Below are 27,414 nucleotides of genomic sequence, written 5' to 3' on the forward strand. Positions count from 1 at the left end.
AATCTTTAACAGCCAACGGTCCAGAGAGGTAACACAGGTTAAAGTTCAAAAAGCTCAATGATTGATCTACTTCAAAATGCACTTCTACATATGATTGATATGATATCTCCACCGCGGCTGATTCCACTTTCATAAACACACATACAAGCGAGCGCTCAGCTGCAGCTCTGATTACCTTTGAGCTCACATTGTCAAACGCCCCAATTAAGCAACATCTAAAAACAGTCAGAGGATAATAAGACACGCTCCATTACATCCTTGACCGGTGGCGAGCTAGTCTCCTTGTCGCAGCGCAGGATAAAGAGCACTTGGATCAGAAGAAGCACTAAGTCATGCAAAACACAAAGCTGAAACAAAAAATAAAAGCATCTGTAATCTATAATACAAAAACACAAAAAACGTCCGATGTGAGCTGAAACAACTGTCGAGAAAAGTTTCTTCTGAAGCTCAGATAGCGTCTCCTGACACCTGATTGTCCACGTGAGAGTCTCCACAAAGACAGGTTAAGTGGATGAATTTAAGACAGGAAATTACACCTTTCCTGCTTCACTCCTGATCTCTGAAGGGCTTTATGTACAGATACGGGCATGCATGTGACAATCACTCCACTAGAAGGCCAAGTTAAAGAAAGGATAAATATTGATCTTTCTAAAGAGAAAGATGTTGAAAGCATTGCTCTGTCGAAGCGATGAGCAGACGGACACCTGAGAACAATCGAAAACGTGTATTATTCACAACAGGAACAGTTAGCGTGAACACCAAGAAAGTCCAGCGTGTTGAGGTGCAGCAAGGGGGAGAAAAACCCTCAAGAAAGGCTTTAGTTCATTTTCACCCCTGCACAGGCGACCTCTCTCCTACAAACAGCCTATTTGGACACTAAGCTTGACGAACTACCTGCATGATTGGCATAGATATGCATTGAACTGGCCTTACGTCATCAAACAGGCGAGGACTTCTAGATAAAAATTAGCCAGCTGTCTCAGGAGAAAGAACCACGACTGCTCGAATTCAGCAGCTCTGTAGCATTTAAGCTAATTAGCTACTCTGGCGGCGATCAATAATGGATTACATGTGGTACAAAGTCAACCTTCCAGATTCTTCCAGCTACATTACACCGGTGTTTCACTGGAGAATCTGTGGCATTGATACGACGATGTATCCGAGTACACAGCAGGAGCGATACACCCGCACCAGGCTCGCTCTTCCACAGATCCAAAATGGCTGCCACGTGAATAAGGTTATAAGGTCTTACACAAAATGAGGTCACAACGGTACATTGTTATATGCCCTGAAGAAAAAACATATACCTTTAAAGCTTTTCTGATTTAAAATAGAAGATATTCATATTTTCTTTTTTTTTTTATAGAATTCTAAATATATATTTTTTTCCTGCATTGAGAGGATGGTTAAAGATTTAAATGATAAAACACAATAAAGAGAATAACAATAATGATAATAATGACAATGAAAAGATAAAATAAAATAAAAATATCTCTCCTCTAGAGGATAAAACATCGCTGTCAATCAGTAGCTGTGTTTGTGTGTGTAAACAGTGCATTACCCTTCCTGGTTATTACCTTGTCTTTTGTTCTCCGATAATCTGTACATTTATGCAGAAATAAATAATTCACAGGTTGTGCATACATATTCTTTAGCATATACTGGCTCTCAGATGGGACAATTTTCCGTTTTTTCCGAGATCATTTTGGCTTCGAAGAACAAAAGAGGTGAGTTGGTGAGAGAAAACCTGAGATAGTGTACTTCAAGTGATCTGAGTTTCAGTTTCTGTCTTTCTGTTTACGGTTCTTCTCTTTTTGGCATAGATTATGTAGAAAATGAGGTTGATTTTTGGCTTTGCTTAGCGTGGTAAGTCAAAAATAATAATAATAATAATAAAGGGTAAAGGCAGGGGGTTTGTTAAGACAATGAGTTGCTGGAGGTTGAGGTTGAGGTAGGTGTGTTCTGTTGCTGCTGTGGAGCGACACGACTGCTGACCGTCTTGTTGGAGACGGACGATCCAGATGCACTGGAAAAGACCGAGCCTGCTGCTGCCTGAGCAAAAAGAACGCCTGGACAGAAAAAGATAAAAGGAAAGAAAAACATTAAAGTTAGAATACAAAGAATGCATTTTAAATTTAACTAAAATTACAGGGACAGTTAAACATACAGTCATTTTCTTTCATTCTAAGAGTTAGAAGGAAAGATCATAGCTGTGTAGGAACTTCCTTAGCAACATGCTCAAAGGCTTAAACAGTATGTGAGAATTTAAGTACGCCTAAAACTTTAGTATGAAACTAATGTATACTATTTTCAGGGAAATACAGCATGCAAGAACCAGACACTACACTGGTATAAATGTCCAACGATGCAATGTATTGAAAATAACAACATAAAGTATGTTGAATGGTTATACGCAATTTGTGCCATTTTGGTTGCAGAGCATGTCTTTACAACAGTTCAAATAGAGCCAAAGTGAAGAGAGCTTTGCCTAACATAATACTCCATCCTACAATTTTTTTTGCATTTGAAGATTTGCCCAACATTTAAGGAAGCTTACTTCCTGAGAGATTAAAGAGAGTTGGAGCTGAGAGGCGATTAGCCTAGCTTAGCACCAGGACTTGATAGTCGTTAGTCTGGACTCTAAACTCGAGTCAGGCAGAAATCATGTTTGTGGACGAGACACTGAATTCAATTAAACAAACAAGATACAACATGGCGGCAATCAGTGATCTTGAAGTTGTTGTTGATAACACAGCAAAGCTAGCGGTTCATTTGTCATACTATGCTAAGCTAACTGTTATGCTAACTTATTCCCCAGTTCCATTCCAGTATAAAACTTGATGTTTTTATATGTGAATTAAAGTATATATTAACTGAGGAGAAAGGAAGTGATCGGCAGGACTTCCTGTGTTGATACTCACCAGTGTACACCACTCCATTGAGCTCCACTGACATGCTGATGCTGCCTGTGCCGTTGGTGGTGAGGTTCATGGCCGAGTCCTGCCTGCTGTCTGTAAGGAAGACAACAACAACAAAGGAGAGCTGTGTTAACAAAACCCAATCACTTACATTGTAGTTTCATTCAGTTTAAAAACTATTACACTAGTCCAAATTAATTGTCCGTTGAAAACCAATAATACCAATAAAATAACTACAAAATCAAACTTCTATCTCTCACAGCACAAACAACTCTGTGCGGGAATTTGCAAAAACTTCCAATTCCCTGTTTCTCTGAAGTCAACTGTATTATCAGTACTGAGAAACATCAGATAACCCTGCTATACGATCCAAGAGGCTGCAGCAGAAGGGAATCCCCCTGCATACAAATGCACACGTGCTGTCTGAGTGCGTGCGTACTGCTTCTATAAGCCGAACAGGGCGACATATAGGCCCTGTGGTTTGTGGCAAGATGGCAAGAAGATCTTGAAATTACCTGTCAGGAAAGGTGACAATGTGTGAAACCAAGTTCATGTAAATTCAAATCCCCAATGCTTGAGCAAATGTGAAGAAGTTTAATCAGATCTAATCTGTTTGTCTTCAGCTGGAAAGGAAGGAAGGAGTCAAGTTTCAAGCACAGAAGTTATACCTTTTGGGACTTTGAAAAAACTGGATCACGTTTCATCTAAAGTTGATAAGATAGAGGAAGAATCTCCTCACACTCACGTAAGCTGAATACATCAGGGCTGTACCTTGGTTATTGATGCGGATGTTCATGGGTATCTGAGCGGTCATGGCCAGCAGGTTGTGTTGCAGCGCTCTCTGCAGCAGTCGGTGATGCTCCTCGGCCGGCAGCGCCATCTTCTTCTCCGGTGGCTCTCCGGCCTCCAGTTTGTCCCTCAGCTGCTCCAGAGCCGCCGCCTGAGCTACATGCGCCACCTGAGCCGCCATCGCTGCCTGAGCCGCCTGCACAGCGGCCACCGAGTGTCCCGCCAAGGCCCCCGCCGGCAAACGAGCCATACTGATCCCTGGCAGCGGATGGCCTCCCTCCTCTTCTGGCCGAAAACCACAGAGAGGGAGAGAAGAGGGAACGTATGTCAAAAACTTAAATATATTAAGATGTGTTTTCAAGAGAACACTGCTGTTCATATCTTCTATTTTATTGTATTTAACAACCATGTGTATTTAAAAAAGTTCCCATGCGCTGTGAGGGCACCATGACACACAAATCCCACCTTTCTTGATCTTCTGGATGGGGGTCAGCGACGCCCCGTTGGTGCCCACTGTCAGGCCCATGCTGGAGGTGGGGAGCTTCGGCGAGGAGAGCATGGTGGGGGTCCCATTGGGCGAGTAGGTGAAGAGAGAGCTGCCGAAGCTCTGTCGTCTGCCCTCTCGTCGATTACTGTCGATGGCTGCCTGGAGCTCGTTGGGGTTGCTCAGACCCCTCTTATCACATTCATACGGGTACAGGTACTTCATGTATCTGGAAGGAACAACACATAATGTTTTTGGAGTTTTGCCCATAAAAGGCACTATAAGGTCGAAGACTGACTCACTCTGATTTGAAAGATTAGACTGAAACTGTGAGTGTCATTCTCATAAGCAGAAATCTATGGAGCAGCTAATTATGAGGGTGAATGTGCGGTTATCTGAACCCCCAACAGGAAGTGACTTCTACCACAGGGGTTAAATGGTAGAAGTAAATGATTGTTGACATCTGATAAGAAGAAGCAGAAGAACTGCATGCTTGAAACGCTGAGCAGCACTAAAGGATTATGGGTATGAGAGTTTTGGCAGCATCGAGTAACAGAAACTCAAATCTGTTGCGTTTTTAAGATAACAGTAACCAAAACAGTGCAAATCGTGTGTGTGTGTGTGTGTGTGTGTGTGTGTGTGTACTGACTGTGTGCGGAGGGTGAAGGCAGCACTGGTGATTGAGGTAGGCAGGTTGAGTCCCTTGGTGATCTCCCTCCACAGTTTCTTGTTGATGACCTCCACCAGGCCGCCCTTCTCTGTCACCAGCCGGTACAGCATGTACAGATCCAGGACCTGCTTGGCCATGATGGGGATACGATTCACTGGAGTTCCTGGAGTCACACACACACACACACACACACACACACACACACACACACACACACACACACACACACACACACACACACACACAAACAAACACAGAGTTTCACTTTCATGTTGACAGCATGCAGCTTCCTGCACAAAGGCAGAAGGTAAGAAAGTATACACCTTGAATTATAAACAACCCCAGAAATAACAACCAGGATGACTAAAAAACAAGAAATGCAAAACATATACTCACTACTGAACAACAACATTTGTATAACCCCTTGACATTGCAGCAACAATGTCCCTGGACAGTTTATAAAGAGCACATTCAAAGGTTATTCTTTGCTAACTTTGAGAACACACACAGTGAGCAGCAGACCAGTGTGACCAGGGAAAAAACAGGGTACATTTAGAACTTTTATTTTCATAAAGTAGTTCCTTAAGTTGGGTTTTAAGTTTATATGATGTTTATATGATATATTCTATATTTCTACTGTACAGTGCAACTCACTACACTGCTACACTAAATTGTTCTGTATAGTTTGTGGAAGACAAAGATATAAGTGGCTGGTAGGAACATTAAGCGACCCGCCACAGTGACGAGTGAGTAAAACTTAATTTAAAACTTTCATGCCACTGATGGAAGGACTGTGTAAGGTAACAGAAAACAACCTTAAACGCCACACCATGAGTGTGAGGTAGCTGAAAATGTTAGGGCGAGTAAAGCACGCTTTTCTTTTTATACAACAGTTCAGACCAAGTAATCTGATTGGACAAGAGGCATTCCATGAGTGCTAATATATAGTACAACACCTCAGGACTTTTCACTCTGTGTATCTCTCCGCCTCAGCCAGGTGTTCTGAATACTGTTAACAAGCTGGTACCTCTGAATCACATAGCAGACTCTTAGCTCACTGGTTGATGATAAATTAAAACATACAGATAAATGTACATGATAAAAATCAGCTGATCTGTGGTAACCTGTAGACACAGAGTGAAAGAGAATGTTTGGGTTGCTTGGCAACAGAAGTCCAGTTTCAGTTGTTACTGTTTACTACTATTTGCCGCTTGTAAAACTGTACTGAATATCAGCACAACCTCGAGTGTGACATTGCTTTAAATGATGGATCTTTTGATGCATACAACAAAATTACTAATGCAGTATTTCAACATTTAGAGACTTCAGTTTATTTTCACAAAATATACATTTTTTTGGTTGATGTTGTTCAACCTGTTGTCTTTAAAGTACAGGAGAGTGGAGCTTACTGACAAGTATGAGGGATAAAACCTGTAATGGTGTATTTATCTGTCACTAATATTTCTTTTTCCAGCAATGGAAATCAAAGCCTTCAATAATGATCACAATCTTTTGGCCTATCTTTGACACAAAACATGATGAATTCTATGTTTCCATATTATAGATTAATGCCTCAGTTATCAGTACGACCTGCAGATGGCGCTCTTACATCCTCAGAGCCGATAGATCCGCCCATTCCTGGTGACACTGTAAACATTTAATGCTGCTTTTTCTGGTGTGAGCACATGTCTGCTGTCTCCTCAACCCTCTCATCTGATTAAATCAGTCTTTAACTCGTCAAATTAAAAAGACTGTTTCATATTTATCAGAGAGGAAACAACTGAAAAGAGCCGATGGGCATTTGTGTCCCAATATACATCAAATACGATGTCGCACAATTCACAGTTATCAAAGCAGGACATTAGCTTGTCTGGATGTGGGAAAATGAGAATGTTTTTTGCCCAGTTTGCAGCTCTGATGCTCCGTGGGTCACTGGTGTGAAGAACCCAAAGACCCTGCATGGTGGCTGAGTCTGCGTGTGTGTGTCGTCAGAGGTGTGGGCACAGCCGTGTGGGCAAGCAGCAGGATGGAAAGGTAAACCACTCCAGTCCCCGGCATGATACGATGTGTTCTTTCTTGTTATAGCCTGGGAACGACGAGTGGCCGTGAGGCTATAAAGCAATCATCTCCGAGCTGAATAAAGACCCCACCCATGTGTGTGAAAGACGAGAGGAGACACGGAGCTGTGTCATATGTCACTGGCAGATCAGAGGGCTCATCCCTCTCTACAGCCAACTATTAAGGCTTTCTATTAAAGCTCTCGAGGATACAGAGATGAATCCAGGACTTCTAACATTTAAGAGATAATACGTTTTTAGTTTGACACACACAGACATACAAACAAACACACATAAAGTTACATACCTCTCTTTTGCATGAAGCTGAAGAGGTCATCCAGAAACTCTTTTCTCTTTGGGTCTCTGTCCAGTTCATACAGCTGTGGAGAGGAAGAGGAGAGAGAGAGATGAAGCAACACGCTCCAACTGCATTTCAAACAATGAATGTTTGAGAGCAGACATGAGAAAACTGAGAGTTTGAATCAAACAGCAGACAGGAAACATCTGAGCGCTCCTCTCTTACAGTGACGATCAAAAGAAACACATGTCACACACAGTCTTCCTTTCTGTCACGAGAAACCGACTCTGTGCAGTCAGATCATAAGAAGGGATGACAGAAAGAAACGTATAGAAATGCAAGGGCCCCCGTTTGGCTTGATGAGAACCTGATGTGGGTCCAGCTGCCGGCGGCGGGGCCCCGGGCTCTGGAAAGTTTGGTGAAAGTTAGCAGTAAAAGTGGGGCGCCCACTCAGGGGAGAGTACAGAGAGGCCATTGAGCCTGTGCTTGTTTTTCCAGCCTAGTTTGCCAGTGTGACAGTGAAATAATCTTGTCGGAGGTCTTAATATTAAGTGTCACATACTTCATGCGAACATAAACTCTCTTCTAGGTGAGTCAGCTTCAGTATCTGACTCCACTACACATCACATTGACACAGTATCTATGTGAGGTCAGGCAGTTTCATAATCTGTTATTGAAAATGGCAAAGGTTGTGAAACACGGTGCGCAGCTGAGCGCCACCAAACAAAAGCAGCGTATTGTTTCTGCACAGACACAACAGCCTACAGCCAGCGGGCCGAGCCGCGGCTCTGCCTCATGTTCGACTGCAGAGCGTTTCATATCACATCACAGGAGCGCTGAAGCCTCGCTGCACGTCAACATTTTGTACCAGAGCTGAAGACCAGACTGTTTCATCATCTTTTAACGCCAACAGTGCTGCGGTCCTTTAATGTGAGGGTTTGCTGTTGTACATTTAACTGGATACCTAAGTGAAATGTAATATCTTTGGGTTGTGGACTGTTGGTAGGATAAAGCTAATACATTGCAGACCTCCTCTCAGGCTCAAGGATGTTGGGATGGCTATTTTTCACTCTTCTCTGATGTGTTATAGTGTTACAAAATAAGCATCAAAAAATGAGTATAAACGCCCGTTTCAATCGCTTAGAGCCCCTTTAAAAAAACATCTTGTTTTGTACGACCAGCCAAAGACATCCAGTTAACAATCAGCAGCTCATCCTCACACGGGACAATCTGCAACCGGAGAATCTTAAAAAAGCTCTAAAATAACGGATATCAACAAATGTACTTCCCATTTATCTCTTGATAAGCTACCTGACGGGTGATGGGCTAATTGTTGCTTCACTTCAGAATGAGCCAATCGGGAAACAAGCTCCTCTGGCGTCAACCAAGAGGCAAAGTCCCTCCTGTTTTGATGGAGCCTGTTGAACTTTATTTTGTAAAAAATGTGCACCAAAGACAAATGCGATCGTCTGCAAACCGATCGATATCAACACAAAGAGTTTCCTGTTATAGAAAATACATGCGAAAATTTTTTACCAGCGCTGGTTTAGCTCAGAGGTTAAAATCGGCGGGCCATGTACAGCGGCTACAGTCCTCGATGCGTCGGCCCTGGGTTTTGACTCCCACCCTCAGCCCTCTGCCCCGTGTCATCCCCACTCTCCCTTCCCCTGTTTCCAACACTATCCAATGTCCTCTCTCTAATAAAAGGCATAAAAGGCCATCTTTAAAAGTACCATTTAACATTTACTATAGGTTGAAACCACTCAATGAACTGTACAATGAAATGTTTCGTCTTGCACAATATAAGTCACCGACACGGCACATTGCACCATGATCTTTCTTGGAAGATGTTCTTTCTTGGAAGATGTGTTGAGAAGAACTGCAACTACAGGAAAGGAGAGTCACTCAGCTCCATCAGAGCTAACAGGCATGACTCATTTAACAAGGTTTAGTGACTGTTAAACATACGTCACAATTTTTTTGTCCGAGGGTGGAAGACAAACCTGTAGTCACTGCGTCGAGTGCTGTAGCCTCTGCATATGGGGCGCCTGCTCTACCTACTGAGCTAAACCAGCGCCCCTAACAGCCCATTTTCTGTCTTGTATTTCAACAGTTTTATGACAAACTGAATTTGTTGAAATGTTCTCTGTACATATATTTAAACACCAAACTACAGTCAGGTACGAGAGTGTTTTCTGCGTTGGGTACAGGTACCTGAAATAATCCAGAGGTTGCTCCAGCTGAAGTCTGGTATGATGGTGACAGTAGTCGTGGCCTCTAACCACTAACAGACTGTCCCTCATTGTGGCATTCAGCCCTCATTAGTGACACCGCGCTGCCATCAGATCTTATTATCTGGAGGGGAACAGAGGGGCGGGGCCTGTGGGGGTGAGGTGGATGGGAGTGGTGGGGGAGGCCGGCTAATGTACAGGCCTGCTGGAGGCAAAGGGGGAGTTCTAATTACAGGATGCATGCATTTCGTGAAGTGCCGCACCATAAATCTTGGAAATTACCCCCCTAACTCCCATCCCCCCATGTTGCTTTATTTGCTCTCTCTCGCTCTCTCTCTCTCTCTCTCTGTCCTGATCACACAAACAAATATTTCCCTAGTGGTGCTTCAGAGCGCTGCTCCTCCCAGATCCCTGCAGTCCTCCAGGCGTGCTGGACGACAGAAACCATATTAAGGGAGACTAAATGAACTATTTCAAGCGACTGAAAGACGTGCGACTGCAGCCATACATTGATGGAAAGTCATGTGTCAATCAGTTTCACTGTTTCCGTGCCAACTGAAGGACCTGGAAGTCAACAGTTAAGTGTGAACTGTGTTAACATGCTCACAGTATCCCTCTCACTGATGCATATCCAGTTTCAAGTCTCATTCTGTATTCGCTGTTAAACGGACGTGGACACGGCATCCTGCTTTGTATCGACAGACGTCACAGCCGTCACCTTCTGTTTCTAACACTGAAATGTACCAGTTTAGCAACATTTAAAGATTCTGCAAGCAACACCATTGAAGCCTATGAAGCTTATAAAAAAGGCATGCAATATGCTATACCTTAACTATGTTTAAGAAATGACCTTTTAAATCTATTATCTCAACATGAACTAGAGTTTGCAGCCCTCATGAGCAGATCAATCGCAATCAAACTGCTAAATATCACACGCACTCTGCTCAGGCGTAGAGCTGTAATAAAGTAGGGAAGCACTGCCCAGACTTTTTCGGGCCTGATACCGACAGTATCATCAATACGCTGCATTCCCTCCCTGTGTGGTGAAGACTGGGATCATGCTTTCAGCTTGTAACAAAACATAAATGTATGTAACAAATAAATACATAGATATAAACTTACTGAGTTGTTTTTTTTACAACAAAAAAACTTCAAACATACAGCAGGAACTACAAATTACAAAGTCTAAACCTTTTAAATGCAGCAAGAAATTGGCCACTGATTAAAATTCACGTATAAAACCTGACGTAAACTTTAAATCACCACATAACCAGGGGAGTTCCTCCTAAACATATAATTGAATTGAACAGATCGGCCTAGGATCTGCCCCATTGTCCCCGATACCCGATCCAGCTCTGAGTCAGTATCTGATACCAGCATCTGATTGTTGCGTCCCCTAAAAAAAAAAAAAGTAATGTCTCGGGGGCAAATTAAAACTGACAGAATGAGCTAAAAGCTAAACTCTGTTAGCAACATGACAGAAAGAGTCGGTGCGGAGCTGAAAACTGGAAGTGAACTGTTGCAGTGACATTTAGAGGCGAGGCGGTGCTCTGCAGCAGGGACAGGATCTAGCAACATACTCTGATAAAACGTACATCCTAATCAAATACCAGCCGAATGAGTGAAGAAACTGATGGACAATAACAGAGTTGTGTGTTTAGTTGCGGCTGTAAGAGTACACATCACTCTTCATACAGTACGTTCCCTTTAAAACATGTTGACCTGTGGTTGGACAGAAGCCGGTAATGGACCCGCCGCATTATGGAGAGTATTAGCTGTTATGACTCCGCTGCAATCACGATCCAGTCCGACCAGTAAGACCACTGCCACCCACCTCCCCCGTATATATATTTTCACACTCCGTCTTTATCTCTCCAATCCTTTTCTCCCCATTGTCTGTTTCTCTGTCCGTCTCTCCATTTATCCGTCATCTTCTATGAGTTTCCCTCACTTCCTGTTTGTGTCTTCCCCCCTCTCGGCTCCATGTATATAACCCTTATGTGCTTTATAACTCCCCTGCTGCCTCTAACCATCCACGCACGCACACACACATAGTGACTTTATCAGGCTGAGGTGGGTGTGGTTTTGTAGGCCTCTATAGGTTTACATGTCTATAGTATGTGCTGGGGCAGGGGCCCCTCCTGGATTAAAGCTCTGCTATTCAGATAAACTTCAAGAAACAAGAAAAACAGCCACAAACTGGGCCAACTGGTAACGCTGGAGCCAGTTCACACCCCTTTACCAAATGCCCTGTAACAGGAGGCCCATTAAGACTGCAGAAATGACTATAAGACTGAGGTTTAATAGGCTGCAGAGTTTCTAAAACGTTATTGTAGAAAGCTTTCTGGGTCAATAATGGAGAGAAACAGCTGCAGGTACAGATAAGATACAGATCTGTAGGAGCAGCTGCAGCAAAAAGTCTGACTTTTGTGACAAATGGCGACATTACAAAGTTAGCCAAATGCTGTCTGGTTAAGTGCTGACATTTCCGACTTCACAGCCACATTTGAACAAGAAGTCTTTGAGTGTCGTCTGACAGCGTCTTCACCCGGGCTGTGGGTGCAGGTCAGCGTCAGAACGTCTGCAGATAAATTATAACCAGGCCTCAGAAGACAGAGAGGTTTTATACTGAAATAATCAGTAACCAAAGAGACGCCTGTTGCTGCGGCCATCAAAGCAGTGCTGCTGGTGTAGGTAGGTAATACAGTATGTGGGTGTGTGTGTGTGTGTGTGTGTGTGTGAGAGAGAGAGCGAGGGGGAGGGGTTCAATTCTCCGTTAATGCAAATGGCAGTTAGCAGGCCAGCAGCACACGAGTGTCACATAGCACATAATAGAGGCTTTGCAACTGAAAACCAAAACTGAGAGGGGAGCGGGGTATCGTCTACATGCTCCCTTACACCTGCCAATCACCTCCATCACACGGAGGTCACACACCCACACACACACACAAACACAACAGGGGTCAAAGTTAAAAGAAAACAGTGTGTCACACTATTAGAGGCCGGAGGGGGCGGGTTTCAGGTTTATAAGACAGAGGGAAAAACTGATGGATAAGATTGCCTGAAACCTTTCAAAATAAAAGACCCAGTTAGAGAGGAGGCATAAAAAACGCACATATTTTGAAAGTGCAGCAATAATATTTCCTCCGTACTTCAGCTTTCATCTCCTTATTTAGGCTATTTATAGTTGATTTTACTACTAAACACTGGTAAGTTTTGATGGTAGTGAAAGCTGAGTGTATTTAGCTTTTATTCTGAAATGTTAGATTGTGTTCTTACATGCAGCTACATCACAGACTGCATTCCATCCCCTCCTTTACATAATATGTGTTTGATTTAATGGACGTCTTTGTGCTTTTCTCTGCGGCTGCTCGCAGCAGAAACCAGGTTTACACTGAGACTAAATCCTCTTTAAACCGAACCAGTTTCACAACTTCACATTAATCTCAAGAGTCTTTGAGTTGTTTCTTCTCATGCAGGAGATTAGTATGAACTTGTTTTTTTTTTCCGTCCTGCCTGACTCGTATATGTAATGTAGGTGCGTGTAAGCTTGATTAAATGAAATTAAGTCCAAACCAAAGTGGCGTTGTGGACTCACAGAGCTGCGTAAAGAGAGCGGAAAAGAGCCTAAAATGTAAACACACACATATAAACATGGGAGTGGGGGATGGGAGTGTATAGCGAGCAGAGAGAGGGGTTGAGAGAGAGGGGGGGGGTCTTGATGCGGCTCATGAACACATGATCAGCCATATTCAAACAGTGCATTGTTCCAGGCCAAAGCCCTTTTATGAGTGTCATTAATGCGCCAAAGCAAACACAAGCACCAGCACAGCATCGCTTCACTTCCCACAAACAACATGCAGAGTCACAGCAGTCACATTATTCTGATCCCGAATGCAATGCTGTGTTTTTTGCTCCTGAGATCTAAACATGCGAGTTATAAAAGACGATAATGATTCAAACGCTTGTTTACTGCTCAGTGCAAAGTCAACAGTCAGGTGTTTATCATGCGAGTGAACAGGGAACACATGATGCCGGGTTGTATTTACTCTTGTGCTCTAAGTGTTTACTTAAAGGTGTGTTTCACATTTCCAAATCTAATGAGACAAACTACATGTTGAATTTAGAAGAGGCCTCTTTTGATGGCATCATTTGTTTGTGGGGTTCAGGCAGGACGAAGTGATTTAAATGATTTAAATGATCTCTATTTGATTCCAGGATCATCCAGTATGTGAACACGCTCACAGAGAGGTCGAGGATCGAGAGGTCGAGGATCGAGGCTCATGTACATTTGGCCTTAGTAAAAACACAGTTTCTTCTGTGTACAGATGGAATTTCACTGAGTGCGTTTACCCATAATTCAATTTAACTGCACTGAAGTCTGCACTCTGAATACTGAAGCTGTAATCTGATTAGCTTCATCACAGTGAGGTCACAAACAGAACTGGTGGGCTTCTGAGTCTCTTCACTATTTAAGGCACAAACGCTGCAGTCTAATAACTTTCATCAAAAGGTGCAGGTCAGAGTCTGGACGCCTCCTATATTTATTCTTTTTTTGTTTATTATGTTGAGGTTTATTTAGGATAACCAACTTACAGGTTATTAGTCTGACAGAGTTTGAGAACATTAATCCAAAATTAGAGCATGTTTGCAGACTGGAAAACTTGAGAGGAGAAATCTAATCACAGACGAGCAGCAGGCCTTCGTTTCCTGATATAGTGGGAACTATGGAAGTTGGGACGAACATGGCAGCTGATATCTGCCTTGTTTACTGCCTCTGACCCTCGGCATATAAGCTGACATTCACCAATGATAGTTGTTGATGTTAAAGTAAGAATCTCTAAAGATTTTCATTTAAATAAATGTCTGTTAAGTCCCTATCTATCGCCGAATGAGGTCACACAATGGTGATTGAGCCTATGGCGCAGGGATGAAAGCCTTTGCATTTGCAGTATTACAGACTGGGTGTCTGTGGCGACATTCCAGGAAAAAATCCCAAGCGGCGCCCAGTTAGTGATGCGTTTTCCATCACCCAGCAGTGGTTGGTCTGTCAGAGAGGGTAGGCGGAGCTAAGCGGCTGTTTTTCCGGTCTCGGCAAGTGTTGCGAGTAAACAGTAATCTACTATGGCTGAACAAACAAAGAAAAGATCGATGACTACAGATACAACTTCAACAATAAGTGAAAATCCAAAGAAAAAGAAACAAATTGGACGCTCAGATGAAGACAAACAGTCTAAAAAGGAATGCGACCGTCAGCGAGGAAAATCAAGAAATGTATTCTTTTATTTTCTTTGATTCCCTGGCATAAAAGGGGGAGTGAAAAACAAACAAACTAAATAAATAACAACAAAAAACATTACCCACACTGGTTATCTGCAGGTTTGTTTTCTGAACATTGATATCAGCCTGAAGTTTCACAACCTCCTGTGAGAGCTGACAGACTGAGTCAGCTCCCAGCTCGATAAGGAACGGTTGAGAAACCAGATATTAAAATGACGCTCCAACTGATTTCCTAATCTGTCCGTTCTGCTTGACCAGTAAACAAAAAGGATCAGCGTCTTGCAGTGACAAGCCCATGTTCTTGTTGTTCTTTCTCTTTGTGGCTCAGGATCATGTTTAGCTGCTGTTTGCACGACACTTTCCATAGATCACCTGGTAATCAAACAATGAGAGCGGAACGCTGACGTCTCTCTGAGCCTTTTCTTTGCCTATTCAAAAATGTTGTGTAGCACTACTCAGTATGTGCCCGTCCTTTCATGTGTTCCTCTGCTGCTTCCTTGTGCTCGTCATGTTCATCAAGCTAATCCAGTCATTGGACAGCAGCGTGACAGTAACTGCCCGATGTGTCTCCGTAATGTGACATCTTTAATGACTTCATCTTTGTCTCCTGCACTCTCTGCCCCTCCCCTCCCCATCCCCCCGTCCCCCCATATGGACACAATTAACAGCAACAATAGAGCTGTCCAATCGCAGAAGCACTGAGCTGTGTTTTATTGACAGGCGGGATCAAACGCATCATAATCCTGACCGACCGGCTGACCTCGCAAAATTCAACTCCATCGACCGAGGAGGAGATCTGCTGCGACTGACTGTATGTGATGGCACTGTATCTGTCACATGGAACCTAAGATACATGTAGAGATTTGTGACGCCCCCTGGGGCGGGTACACACTACATGATAATCAAGCCGATTTTGGGCCTGATTCCCCCCAGGGGACAGGGGACAGGGGACAGGGGAAGATAGATGAAGAGCTTGCTGTCCAAGTTCGAATCTGATCCAAATCTTTCCCCATCCTTATCCTAATGACTATTCCGCAGATAAACTGAGTAACTTCCGCCCCCTGACAAAAAAAGAACAATGAGCCGTTCTTTTGAACAAGATCAAGATTTGATACGATGTGGCTGCCTTCAAACAGCCATAACTCCCAACACTACTGTGGATTATCACATTGAACGAAACGACAGTTGGGAACAAGCTGACTGAAGAAGAAAGCACAACAACCGCAACCATGGTGGCAAAAGCAACGCGAAGCACAAAGTAACATCTCCACGACTTCATCCATATTTTCTCGTAAAAAAAGTCGGCCACAAACTATCATCGCCAGTTTTTCCTGCTCGTCGTCCGCCATGTTTGTTTACTCTAAAGTGGCGTTTGACCTCGAGAGATTTTGGGGGGTTCCAGTTGTGAGAGTCAGACTCTGGTTGTTGGTGAATGAATCTGTTAGAGTGTGGTGCGCTGTTTAGGTCGTATCGTTTGCTCCCCACACACGATAGGAACAAAACATTATTTGTCATGATGTGTGGGGGCTCTCACAATTTCTGAAGAAGAGCATATGCTCGGAACGTCACCCACCTGTGGTTAAATAGTAGTTAAATAAAAAAACTACTTGGGGGGGCATGATCAAGTGTGCGGACTTTATCGCCTGGATGTGCGCGCCGTGGTAAACTTTTCCTCTCCCACATTTTTAACATTAAAAATCTTTTAGTGTGGGCCAGCCTTAACCAGGTTCAACATGGACTTGATTTACTTTTTCACGGCTAAAAAACATTTAAAATAAGAAAAGTCTGTCTAGACTACTTGTTGCTATAAATGTCCAGTTTGTAAATCTCCAGAGTCTTCCTTGTGCGAGAATACATCTCTGGAGTTTCAATACATGTGCCAGAAGCTCAACGATCTTGGAGGACGCGTGTTTTTACAATGTGAAAATCTGTGCGTGCAGGCTCAGACAGCAGGGCTTTGCAGAAGGATTTTAATGCTTTGCCTCTGTTGGTGTAACTGGATATATTGTATCCCGCTGCTGACATGAGGAAAGGGTGAAAATCATTTGATGAGGCAGGACATGAAACCAGTATGAGCAACATCCCACACTTACATGCACTCCATTCCTGCCTGCAACCGTCAGCTGCCACGGCTCACAGGTTTGGATAAGAATCAGAAATAGCAGGCAGCTTTCCCAGGGCCCTCCAGAGTCTCATGTGTGTAGCTGAGAGCGATCTGTTCTAACCGCACGGCTAATGAGTAGTAGCTCGATGATGGATGCCCAAACTGGGCAGGGCAGAACGACGGAGGGGAAGTGGGTGTAACTGCAATTAAGCAACATAAAGCAACGTGCTGAGGGAGAGAAAATAACCGACCGGCGCTCATTATCAGATATAATATGGAACTTTATGTTCTTACAAATATCTTAACAAAACATCTGTAAACAAGCTTTGCCCTCAAAAACGTCAGAGAAAATTGGACCCTGATAATAATCTAATGAGCGTTAGTGTGAAAGCTGCAGGTATTTACCGGTATTCAGCGTCAGTTGAGATGGTGTGATAATGTTTGTGTCTGAGGCCAGGAAGATGGAGACACAGATATAAGCGGGGGCAGAAAGTTCAGGGGAAGGTCTGTGGCAGGGCTTGTGTGCAAGTAAGACAAAGAACAACATGCAAGAAATATTTTATCTGGCGCAGATAAAAGGGCCGTTGTGCTACGCTGCAGATCCTCTGTAAGGCGCACCTTGCTGTGCAGAGGAGGAGACACGTGGTCAGGGGCTTTCACCGTCAATCAGAGTGATGGACGGGCGGGGCAATGAGATTAATGGTTGACAACGGTGGTCTTAAAAACGTATCTGGCACACGCAGCCCCACGCAGGGCAGATATGTGTCCATGTGTCCATGTGTCCATCACAGTCAGAGATGTCGCTGCCACGTGGCTGAGCCCGCCTAAATCAATACGTGGAGGGGCCGCAGTTTGACCTCAAGCTACCCTGGTGTTTGTCCCCTGAGACATTTAATGGCACAAAATCAAACACAAAGAAAGAAACGCATATCTAATCTAAATGTGCCCAGAGTTTGTCTGTGTTCCTATGATGCACTGTGTGTTTTCTTCAGGTCTGATAAATGTGTATAACTCACGGAAAACATTTGTATAGCTAACTCCACTCAGCTACACATCTATAGTGTGCAGATGCTTGTATACATCCTGTTTCTTTAGAAGCACTGTCAAAGTACCTTCCTCTGAACTCTGCCCTTGTTGCTGCATTGCTACATTTATTTACCAACTTTAAATCAGAGAAAAATTGTGAAACAATCAGCAGGAATTTGCATCATACCAATTACTCTCATGACAACCCTTGCATGGGTTGTACAATACCAACAAAACAGGGAACCACTCCTTCACTTCACCACACGGCACTTTTATGTCACGTCAGTCAAAAACTGGAGGTTTATATGGTTACAAAAATGTTATATTTCATAGTAATTCGTCTTCTGTATCTGTGTCTTTTTAGAGGTGCTTTCAACAGTAGACATAAGGCTTAAATTTGTGATAAATATGGCGGTCACATTTTCAATTCTAAATCAAAATTTGATCAAAATGTTACTTCAAAGACACTTTAGTTTCACTCTCAGTCAGAGATGAGGAATTCATCCCAATTTAACACCACATTGACTAGTAAAAAAAACGATACTCGATACCTGTTTCGAAACCACGGCAACAAAACAAAAAAAATTGGGAAATCTTCATGTTTTTAGTTTCTTCCTGCACACAGTGCTGCTCCAGAAACAGTCTCTGAACACAAAACCATCTCATTCGACATACTGTTAATAGTAATGAAAGGCTTAATGAGCTGGATTTCCCCAAACATAATGTCTATTATTATTTGACATTGTTTAGACCCATATTACAATGTAGCTTACCCTCTCAATTATCAGTCATAAACATAACATAAGAACCTTTAGTTCTGGGGCGCTGTTTAACTCAGTCAGTAGAGCAGGCGCCCGATGTACAGAGGCTACAGCCCTCGATGCACTGATCGCAGGTTCGACTCCTGGTCTGCCGATCATTTGGTGCATGTCATCCCCCACTCTCTACTCCCAACATTTCCTGTCTATCTTCAGCTGTCCTATCAATAAAGCCAAAGGCCTAAAAAAAAATCTTAAAAAAAAAAAAAAGAGCCTTTAGTTCACCTGCTGTGTTCGGTGCTTTTCTGGGTGTTAAAGCTTCGGTACCTTTCGGTACTATCGAACATAAAAATTATGGAGATTGTATCGTTTTGAAACACGTGGTAGCGAAAAGTTTTAAAGTATTGAAAATGTTGACAGGCTTAGTCTAAATCGGAAAATCAAATCAAATCATGGAATTGCAACGAAATCATGAAATCCCAATCGGAGTAATGATAGCTCCATTCCAGCAAGTCTATGAGCGAGCGCTAGCAGGAGCATTGAAATGGTACACGTGTAAATAGTTTGCAGCCATTACTAATCTTTTTAGTTTGTCCCATGGTGTTCTTGCTGTGACATGTCCAATCATCTGCAGGGAGAAAAGGCCCATTATCGGTTCATATTGGTGTGAAAAAAAGACTGTAAAGGCTGAGAATCACTATATTGTGAACAGAGCCCGGCGCTGCAGACCTCCTGCCACGCACACACAATTAAAGAAGGTCAGCTATTATCATACAGACAGGACGGGCGGCTGCAGTGTTGTCACACAGGTCAAAAGTGAGTCAAAGATTATGGATCAAAGAACTCACAGTCTTTTATGATACAATGTCAGAGAGGCGTACCCAGCTCTCCATAATGCAGACGCTATTGACCGCACAGATGGGATTCAGACCTTGAAAATGTGCAGCAAAGTATCTTTATCTGCGTTTGAGCAATTTCTTAATTGATTCTTCGAAGAATGAATGCTTTCAACACACGCTACCTTTTCAAAAGCATGCGAAGACGACAGCACACATGCCCTGCTTTTGTTCAGATGAATGCCTTTCACCGGCTCGTCGTATGAAAAGATGTCACTTAGGGCTTTTGTTTGTTGACAACTCCAACCATTCGGTGAATATCTATGTAAGAGCCGAGACACATAGCTACAGTAAAGAGTGTCTTATGCAGGGACAAAAAGGGCAATAAAAAGAGGTGAAGCGGGGCTTAGACTTTTTCTTTAGAAAGGAAGGAAAAAATAGATCAAAAATAAAGATTCACACACAACAGAGGTGAAGAGCATAAAGGAGCTGCTGCTCAAAACACTCATTTCATCTTTCGTTAAGAAGGCTTCCACAGAAAGTAATCAATCAATAAAGCAGCACAACCGCTAAAGTAAAATGCAGGAGGAAAGAGCTAGCCTCAGCCTTTACGCAATCTCTGTTTACATTCCTGCTCCGGCCCCGCTCTCCTCCTCCGTATTGAGCGCCTGCCAATTTCCAGAATCCCCGTGGCTGTACAGCTTCTGACATCAGCTCCATACTGCACGCTAGGCGTTTGACTCTGAATCGCAGCAGTGCTTCACAGTCAAAATGAGCATGTAGTACACACTCGACTTGGCAGTGCTTCAAAGCCCATGTGCCATGTCAACTGACTTTTTTCCCCCCTCCTGTTCCCGCGGTCACACCTACTCTCTCTCTCCTCCTGCGCTCGTCCTCCTCCACTCAACAGGAAGACTCACAGAGGTCCTTCCATGCTGCCTCGGCCTTTTGTTTTCACGACTCGAACGGGGCCCGTTAACTTCTTGTTTTCTTTTTGTTAATCACACATCGCTGCTCACAGAGGTTTCTCCAAGCACAGCAGAATAAATCGAATAACCCCCCCCTGTAAAGATTAATCAAACCCCTGCAGATTATACAGTTAGGAAAACCAATGCCAGATGATGCACTTTAGAGAAGTTCAAATAGTTTGTTGCTCTGGAGTTAATGTACTTTGAATTAGTGAGTTAAATCTAAGTACAAACCTAAGTACTAACTACTGTGTGAAAACAAGAGTGTGAGGAAAGAGTGGAGACAGAAACAGCCCTTAGGGACATAAAGGAAGTTTGTATTATTTCTGGCAGGTTTGGCTCCCCAGTATTTTTAACTAAACAACAGCTGTAAAAATGCACAACTTCATTTAAAATGCAGAAACAACATGATGCAGCCTATTCATACAACCCTTAGTCAGATCAAAAGGCTTTGTTGAGACTACAGAGGAATATAAACCCAACGAGCACTTATCAGACAGCTGTATCAGCAAAAACCTGACGGGCAATCCCAATAAGTGTCGCTCCCAATTGGCTCTCATTCGAGCTACACTTCCTGTAGTCACTAACAGCCCCCTCCCCCCCGCTCACAGTGTGTGTGTGTGTCTGTTTGAGCAATTTAATGTTTAATGCCAGCTCCCCTCCATTCGTCCTGATCATGGTGAGTGCCATGAATTTTTAAAGACATCCCTACTTTACTGTCCATCTGGGCTCCATCTGCCCAGCTGCTGGTGTTTAAAGCAGACAGAGACACAGGAGAGGAGACTTCAAAGGCTCGGCATGGCCTCTGGACCATTTCTGCCCCGAGGAGGACATTGTTTATAAAGGGGGCAGCGGAGTGGGGCAGTTATTTAAATGTAGACCATAGCAGTGAAGAGACTTCACATTAATGAAACCTGACTGTAATTGTACATCCACAATTATTTTGTTGATAAAAAGCTGCTCTGAAGATTAAAAGTGTTTTAGAAGAACTGATGAGCTATCTGACAAACATGACAGGAAATAATACAATGACGTAAAAATAGTTATATAAAGCTAGAATTTGTCTTGACTGCTCATTTCTTCATCCCTCACATTCATAACATTGGGAGTCCTGCAAGCTAGCAAACGTGTTCATACAGATAGCTGTCAGCTAACGTTAGCAGGGCAGGCTTGTTAAGGAAAGTTAAGCTAGCAAGCCAATGTAGCCAACGTTGCCAATACCGCCAGTATAGCTTATGTAGATAACGTACCTAATGTAGCCATCATAGCTCATGTAGATAACATAGCTAATGTAGCCAATGTAGCTTATGTAGATAACGTAGCTAATGTAGCCAACATAGCCAATGCAGCCAATGTAGCTTATGTAGATAACATAGCTAATTTAGCCACAGAAGCTTATGTAAGAAGCATAGCCAATGTAGCCATTGTAGCCTACGTAGATGGCACAGCTAATCTAGCAATTGTATCTTGTGTAGATAATGTAGCTAGTGTAGCCTTTTTTAACCAACTTAGCTTTTACAGATAATCTAGCTAGTGTAGCTTACGTACCTAAAGTAGCTAAGAGGCATTAAAATCTGTATTGCCTTGCAAAGCACTTTAAACCTTTACCTAGTGCTAAATTATTTTGTGCTCTTTTGTGTAAGTCAAAACTTTGTATCATATTAGCTACATTAATTTTAGCTAATAATACCCCAGTACAATAGAAGTCAACAGGTTCGATTGGTGCTTAAAGCATTACAAGCACTATATAATTACTCTAAATACATAATTGTTCCCTATAATTTCCCTGTAATTATAAATAATCAACAGACCTGAATTATAAATAATCAACAGACCTGACTCTGTGTTAACTCTTCTAACTGTAACTTTCGGCTGGAGAAACTGTCCCTGTGAGAACTTTCTCAGCTGCAGCATGTGCATGCTTAGATATCACTGGGAGCCAGAGTATATATTTCTTTCCAAACCTCTTCGACATTTAACTCTGGTGGTTGATTGGCCGTTTGATAGCCCTTGTACCATTAATTTTAAATTAGGAGCGTTCAGGTTTTCTGGAAATAAAAATAAAAATAAGTGATATTGATATGGTCATTAAAAGGGGGCAGGTGTAAGAGAGGGGGGTGGGCGGCTCGAGGTTTGCAGGAGGGCTGACATAACTCAGCTGAAAGGACACTCCACCAGCAAAGCAAATCAGTTTCAATTACAAAATAATGCAGGGATGCTGGCATAATATGATACGTGCATCAATCCATGTACTTTATTTTATTCAGCGCCGCTCTGACAGATATGACACCACTGGCAAAGTGCCTTGAATAATTTGATTAATTTACTTAAAACCAGAGCGTAATCGGACATCGGAACATACAGTGTGTCCTGGCCTGATTTAGTCTGACCTTTTGGCTGAGAGTGTGGAGAGAGGAAGGTGGCCCGGGGATCCATGAGGAATGCAGATTGGGCCTTGGCTCACACACAGCTTGGGGGCAAAAGCCTCACCTGAACGTGGGGTTTGTGGGATGTTTCCTCGCCTACATGGAACCTTTGTGTTGTGAATAACTGATTCATTTATTCAAGGACATTTTCCATTTTGTATTTTTTTGTAGCTGCGGTATTTATTGACTTAATTTCACTGGTCGACTTAACGTGTTTTTACTGTTAGCTCTCGGTTAAAAGCTGGTTGTTAGGTAACAATCCAATAGCTGTATTTTAAATTTGGATAACTTTCTGTTCACTTTTCTGGTTGTAATTTTCCCAAACATAGGCTCGACTGATCCCCAAGTCTCTCTTTTGAATTCCCCTTCTTAAGGGAGGAAGTTTCTCCATTTTTCTCCAAACACCTTAAGGGTTTTTGTTTTTATGGAGAGGTTAACCTTGGACTGCGTCCATATCCATTGTTGTTTTGCAGCCACAGAGACATTGTATGTGATAAAATGTCTCTTACAAAAGGACCTGACAGAAAAGAACAGTTCTCAGTTGGGAAGACGTCCAACTGCTACGGACTGATAGAGGCACGCAGGGTTTCTGCTGAGGATCTGGGGTTCGTAGTGGCCACATTATCACCCTCCCTCAGGCACATTCCAACAGCCTCCACCCACCTGCCCAAAATAAACTGTACAGCCTTAACCCCTTCCTCCCCGCCCAGTACCCTCTGAAAAAACGCACGCAATTTCACTCCAGAACACAAGGAAGTGTAGGCCAACGTCCTGTGTGTGTGTGTGTAATTGATGTAGCTTCAGGCCTTTACAGTTATAAAAGGGTGCTGGGCCAATAGTTGTGAGCATTTTTAAGTCCTTTGTGCCTACAGCAAATTTATAACGTTTATAATGAACTCATTTCTCATAAAAATGGACTCAGGTAGGATTCAGCGCGACTGTAATCAGCAGAATTAAGGTTTTTTTAGCTGCTGGATATGAGATTGAAGCCAGTAGCACAACATTTTGTTGTGTGAGAGGGCCTTGAGCAGCGTTTGTTTGCACCGTGAAGACAAGAGCCGTGTCTTTGGTCAACCTGTCATAGCCTCTGATGTTTGTTTGTTTATATGAGAGCCCAACAGGTTTTGCAATTTGCTGTATGAAGCTTCAATGGACAGTTTCTGAGCGAAGCCTCTTTTAGCCATCACAGCCGCATCATATGTAATGTTTGGTGATGTTTCAAGTGGCTGCATAAAGTCACAGTGCTACATTTCCTTGCCGAGTAAGTTACACTTGTATGCCTGTGCTGCAAAATAGTCAAATGTGAAAATTACGTATATTATAACCTCCTTATCAAGCAAAGAGGGCGGTAGTTTGCTCTGAAAATGCATTAAATACTGACGTCTGTTGTGTCTCTTTCCATATGACGAGAGGAAACCACAAATGGTAGTTTCGGACGAAAAAGAAGAAGCAGAAGAAAAATGGCACCCTCTGAATATAAATTAAGGCTGAAATCACTGAGTTTGATTTGCATGGGGTTAGAATTATCAGGGGAGGGACCGTCTTCATCGTAACAGGTCTGTCATTTTTGCCTTCCGCACTGCAGACGCAGCACTTTCGCGGAGGATTCACGGGGGAAAAGCTACAATTATTACTAATCACTGTTATCATCCGAAGCCCAAAATTAGTCCTGGCTGAATAATGTGCCGGGATAAAATCCTGGATTCACATTATAACCTCTCAGCCCTTGAAGCAGATGCAACAGCTTTTCCCCTTTATCACATTAAAATGCAGAAGGCTTTAAATGGCGGTTTATAGTTCCTGCTGTATCTCCATAGTAGGAGGAGCGGTGCTGTATAGGCGTTACATACGTTTAATCAACAATGGATTGGGTAACACTATCTTAACAGCCAAGATACTGGCTCCCTCGATTATATAACCGTCGGTGAGTGACTGACATGTCATGATAAAAATGCACTGTATGTCCTACCTGACCTATGAAAACCACCAACTGTTCACACAAAGCGTTTTACAGAGGGAGGGGCCGACTTGTGAGAGGAGCTGAGTATAGGTTCGAAGGGGAGTTTTATTCTCTGAGCTCTTTAATTACAAGAAATAGGCCTGAAATTATAGATCCTGTGGCGAGGGGTTAAAAATGAAGCCTGTGAGACTTTGGCTGAAGTTAATTTACCTCCAACAGACTGAAGGCATCAGAATAAAAGACTGAAAAACAACTACCAAATCAGTTTTCTCTTCCTTAAGAGGAAAGAGAAATCTGTGCTTGGACAAAGATGACTAACTGCTGATCATATCGTCAAACATGTTTCATGGTTTGAAGTGTTGCTACAGGCCATGACAGTGTTTGCATTACACTAGCTGCTTACATTACGTAATAAAGGAGGCTGCCTTTACATGAAATGGTGGCTCGGTCACATTTGAATCCAAGTTAAGTATTTTACAAAACAACAGCCATGTGTTAACAAAGGCTCATTTTTATATTTTTACATTTCCCTATAATGATCAAATTTTTTAACAATTTGTAGACTTGTCTGTGGACACTACAAGATGGCAACACTTTGTGTAGCAAATATGGCACAAAATGCAAAGAAGTAAAGTATTAAATGACAAGCAGTTCAGTTTTTCTATCAGCAGCTGACAGTGAAAGTCTTTTACTGTTCATGAGTCTCTCACCAGCAGCCCTCCATCTAAACTTAGCTGTTGACAGACTTAAATGTCTTCACGTAAACAGCCCGTCTTATTCCACAGGGGCCTCCCTCGTAACATCCAGCCCACTAGCATGTTTACAGTAAACGCCAGCATGGTAAAGCTGTTAAAATGCACCCTAACGCACCCCCTCCCACCCTCTCCTCTCTCTGCCCTCTGCCTCTCTTCCTCAGCTCGCAGTGCTACTCATGACAGGAAATGACTGTTTTTTTAAACTCTTGGGCCACATAAGTTAACAAATGTCAAATCTTTTGCGGGCGCTGAGCAGCTACACAAGAAAAACTGACTGTTTAATGCAGAACATTGAAGACAAGTAACGTGCCGGAGTAAACGGAGTGCTATACCAAATCTACAATTCATTCACATGTAATTTTTCACCTTTCTTTGGGTGTCTTTTACATGAAAACAAGTGCAAAAGAAGAACATACTTCCAAAGACACACAGCAGAGGAGCAGGAGGTTTATGATTTAATACGTCTGCATCCTACCTGTCTGAACTGCTCCTCGTAGGTCCATTCTCCGTGGTCCTGCGCGCCCAGGTGGCCGTGCGTGGAGTGGGGAGGGAGGATGGCGACTCGGGGCTCTTGGTCGACGCTGGGACGGGCCTTCAGCAGCTGGGAGTGCGGGTGGAGCTGGCGGTGGGGCAGCAGGAGGATGCCCTTCCCGGGAGCCACTGCGTCGTGGCCCGTCGGCAGACCCTCCTCCGCCAGGTCGTCATCGAAGTCTTCTTCCATCTCGCCTTCAAAGTCTTCCTCGTCCCACTTCTGTTTTCTGTGTGATTAAAACATGAAAGTTGTCTTAAATAAGGACACCACTAGAGATTTTATGTTTAAGGGCGACAAATTCAGCACTTACATCTGCTCCTCCTCGTCTGACCCCATCATGTCCTTGTAATGCTCCTCCCCTTCATCATTGTCATCATCGTCGTCCTCGCCCCCGCTGCTGCGCTCTGACATGGGGCTGTCCGACACCCTCTGCAGCCCCGCCGCCGCCGCACGCATGGCCGCCAGCGCTGCCATCTGGGCCTGCTCCACCTCGGGGGCCGGGCTGCCCATCGGCTCGTCCCCTCCTCCTCCTCCACCTGTGCGGATCTGAGTGTGCTGTGCGGCTGCCTGCTGCTGTAGCTGCTGCTCCATCAGCAGCTTGGCCCTCTGCTGCCTGTGCAGGTTCTCCATGACGGCCTGCAGCTTCATCTCCAGGGAGAGCGGCTCGGCGTTAAAGCTGCCTCCCCCACTGAAGGGGCCGGGCGCGGGGGGTGGACGATGGTCAACCCTTCTGCCCAGAGAGAGATCGCCAAACTGTGCCTGTGGTGAAGCAGCTGGCTTGAGGTGTGGAGGTTATAGTTGTGTGGATATGCGGGTCCTTGAGGAGGAGTAGAAGGAGGAGAAGGAAGAGGAGGGGGGTCGGTCAGAGCTCTGAGACATGCAGTCAGCGGTCAGTAGCAGCGCAGGAGACAGAGGCCTCTCTCTTGTCTCGATGGGTTTTCCTGCAGTCGGGGGGGAAACTGAAGTCGGCTGCAGAGCAGAGTTCAGTGAGGCACAAGTTTCGGAAGCCAAGGTGGGAGGACGAGTGTGCTGACAGACTACAAAGACCTGAGGGAGAGAAAAAAGAAGCGTCAGACTACTACTTCCCCACGTCTGCTAACATCGCTACCTACAGTAGAAGGGAAAGAGCTCCTTATATCACAACTTTCCCCGATGCATCGAATTAGTCATGACTCAACTTTACATTCATCTACCTCTCACTGATCTAATGAATCAAAAACCACACTCTTATTTTGTGTATGTTGCTATTTATTGCTGCTATTGCGTCAGATTTTTCCCCCAAAAAGCGTAAGACAAGAAACATTAACAAATGATAAAGCGAG

The 27,414-nt window shown here is 43.6% G+C and overlaps 1 protein-coding gene across 1 annotated transcript; it reads right to left on the reverse strand.

Annotated features, from left to right (window-relative positions):
• arid3a (AT-rich interactive domain 3A) lies at window positions 1-26,831 on the reverse strand. The gene is made up of 8 exons (XM_069679976.1): window positions 26,403-26,831; window positions 26,036-26,318; window positions 7,226-7,298; window positions 4,841-5,024; window positions 4,173-4,420; window positions 3,690-3,989; window positions 2,922-3,011; window positions 1-2,069 (listed from the first exon to the last, which is right to left on the reverse strand). Exons 1-8 carry the CDS (start codon window positions 26,738-26,740, stop codon window positions 1,918-1,920), a joined length of 1,668 nt encoding a protein of 555 aa, XP_069536077.1. The 5' UTR covers window positions 26,741-26,831; the 3' UTR covers window positions 1-1,917.
• Window positions 26,832-27,414: the final 583 nt, after the last annotated feature.

This window comes from Semicossyphus pulcher, unplaced genomic scaffold, assembly GCF_022749685.1.
Source record: "Semicossyphus pulcher isolate SPU_LCO1_2020_fin unplaced genomic scaffold, fSemPul1.0.p SCAF_4, whole genome shotgun sequence".
NCBI lineage: Eukaryota > Metazoa > Chordata > Actinopteri > Labriformes > Labridae > Semicossyphus > Semicossyphus pulcher.

What these genes read in the sequence shown, in the direction of transcription:
- arid3a (XM_069679976.1), bottom strand. Translation starts at nt 26,740, where the DNA reads ATGAAGCTGCAGGCCGTCATGGAGAACCTGCACAGGCAGCAGAGGGCC. An exon ending in CAGCTTCATGCAAAAGAGAG is followed by an intron (nt 5,025 to 7,225) that starts GTATGTAACTTT and finishes GTGTGACTCCAG; the next exon opens with GAACTCCAGTGAATCGTATC. An exon ending in GCCTTCACCCTCCGCACACA is followed by an intron (nt 4,421 to 4,840) that starts GTCAGTACACAC and finishes TGTTCCTTCCAG; the next exon opens with ATACATGAAGTACCTGTACC.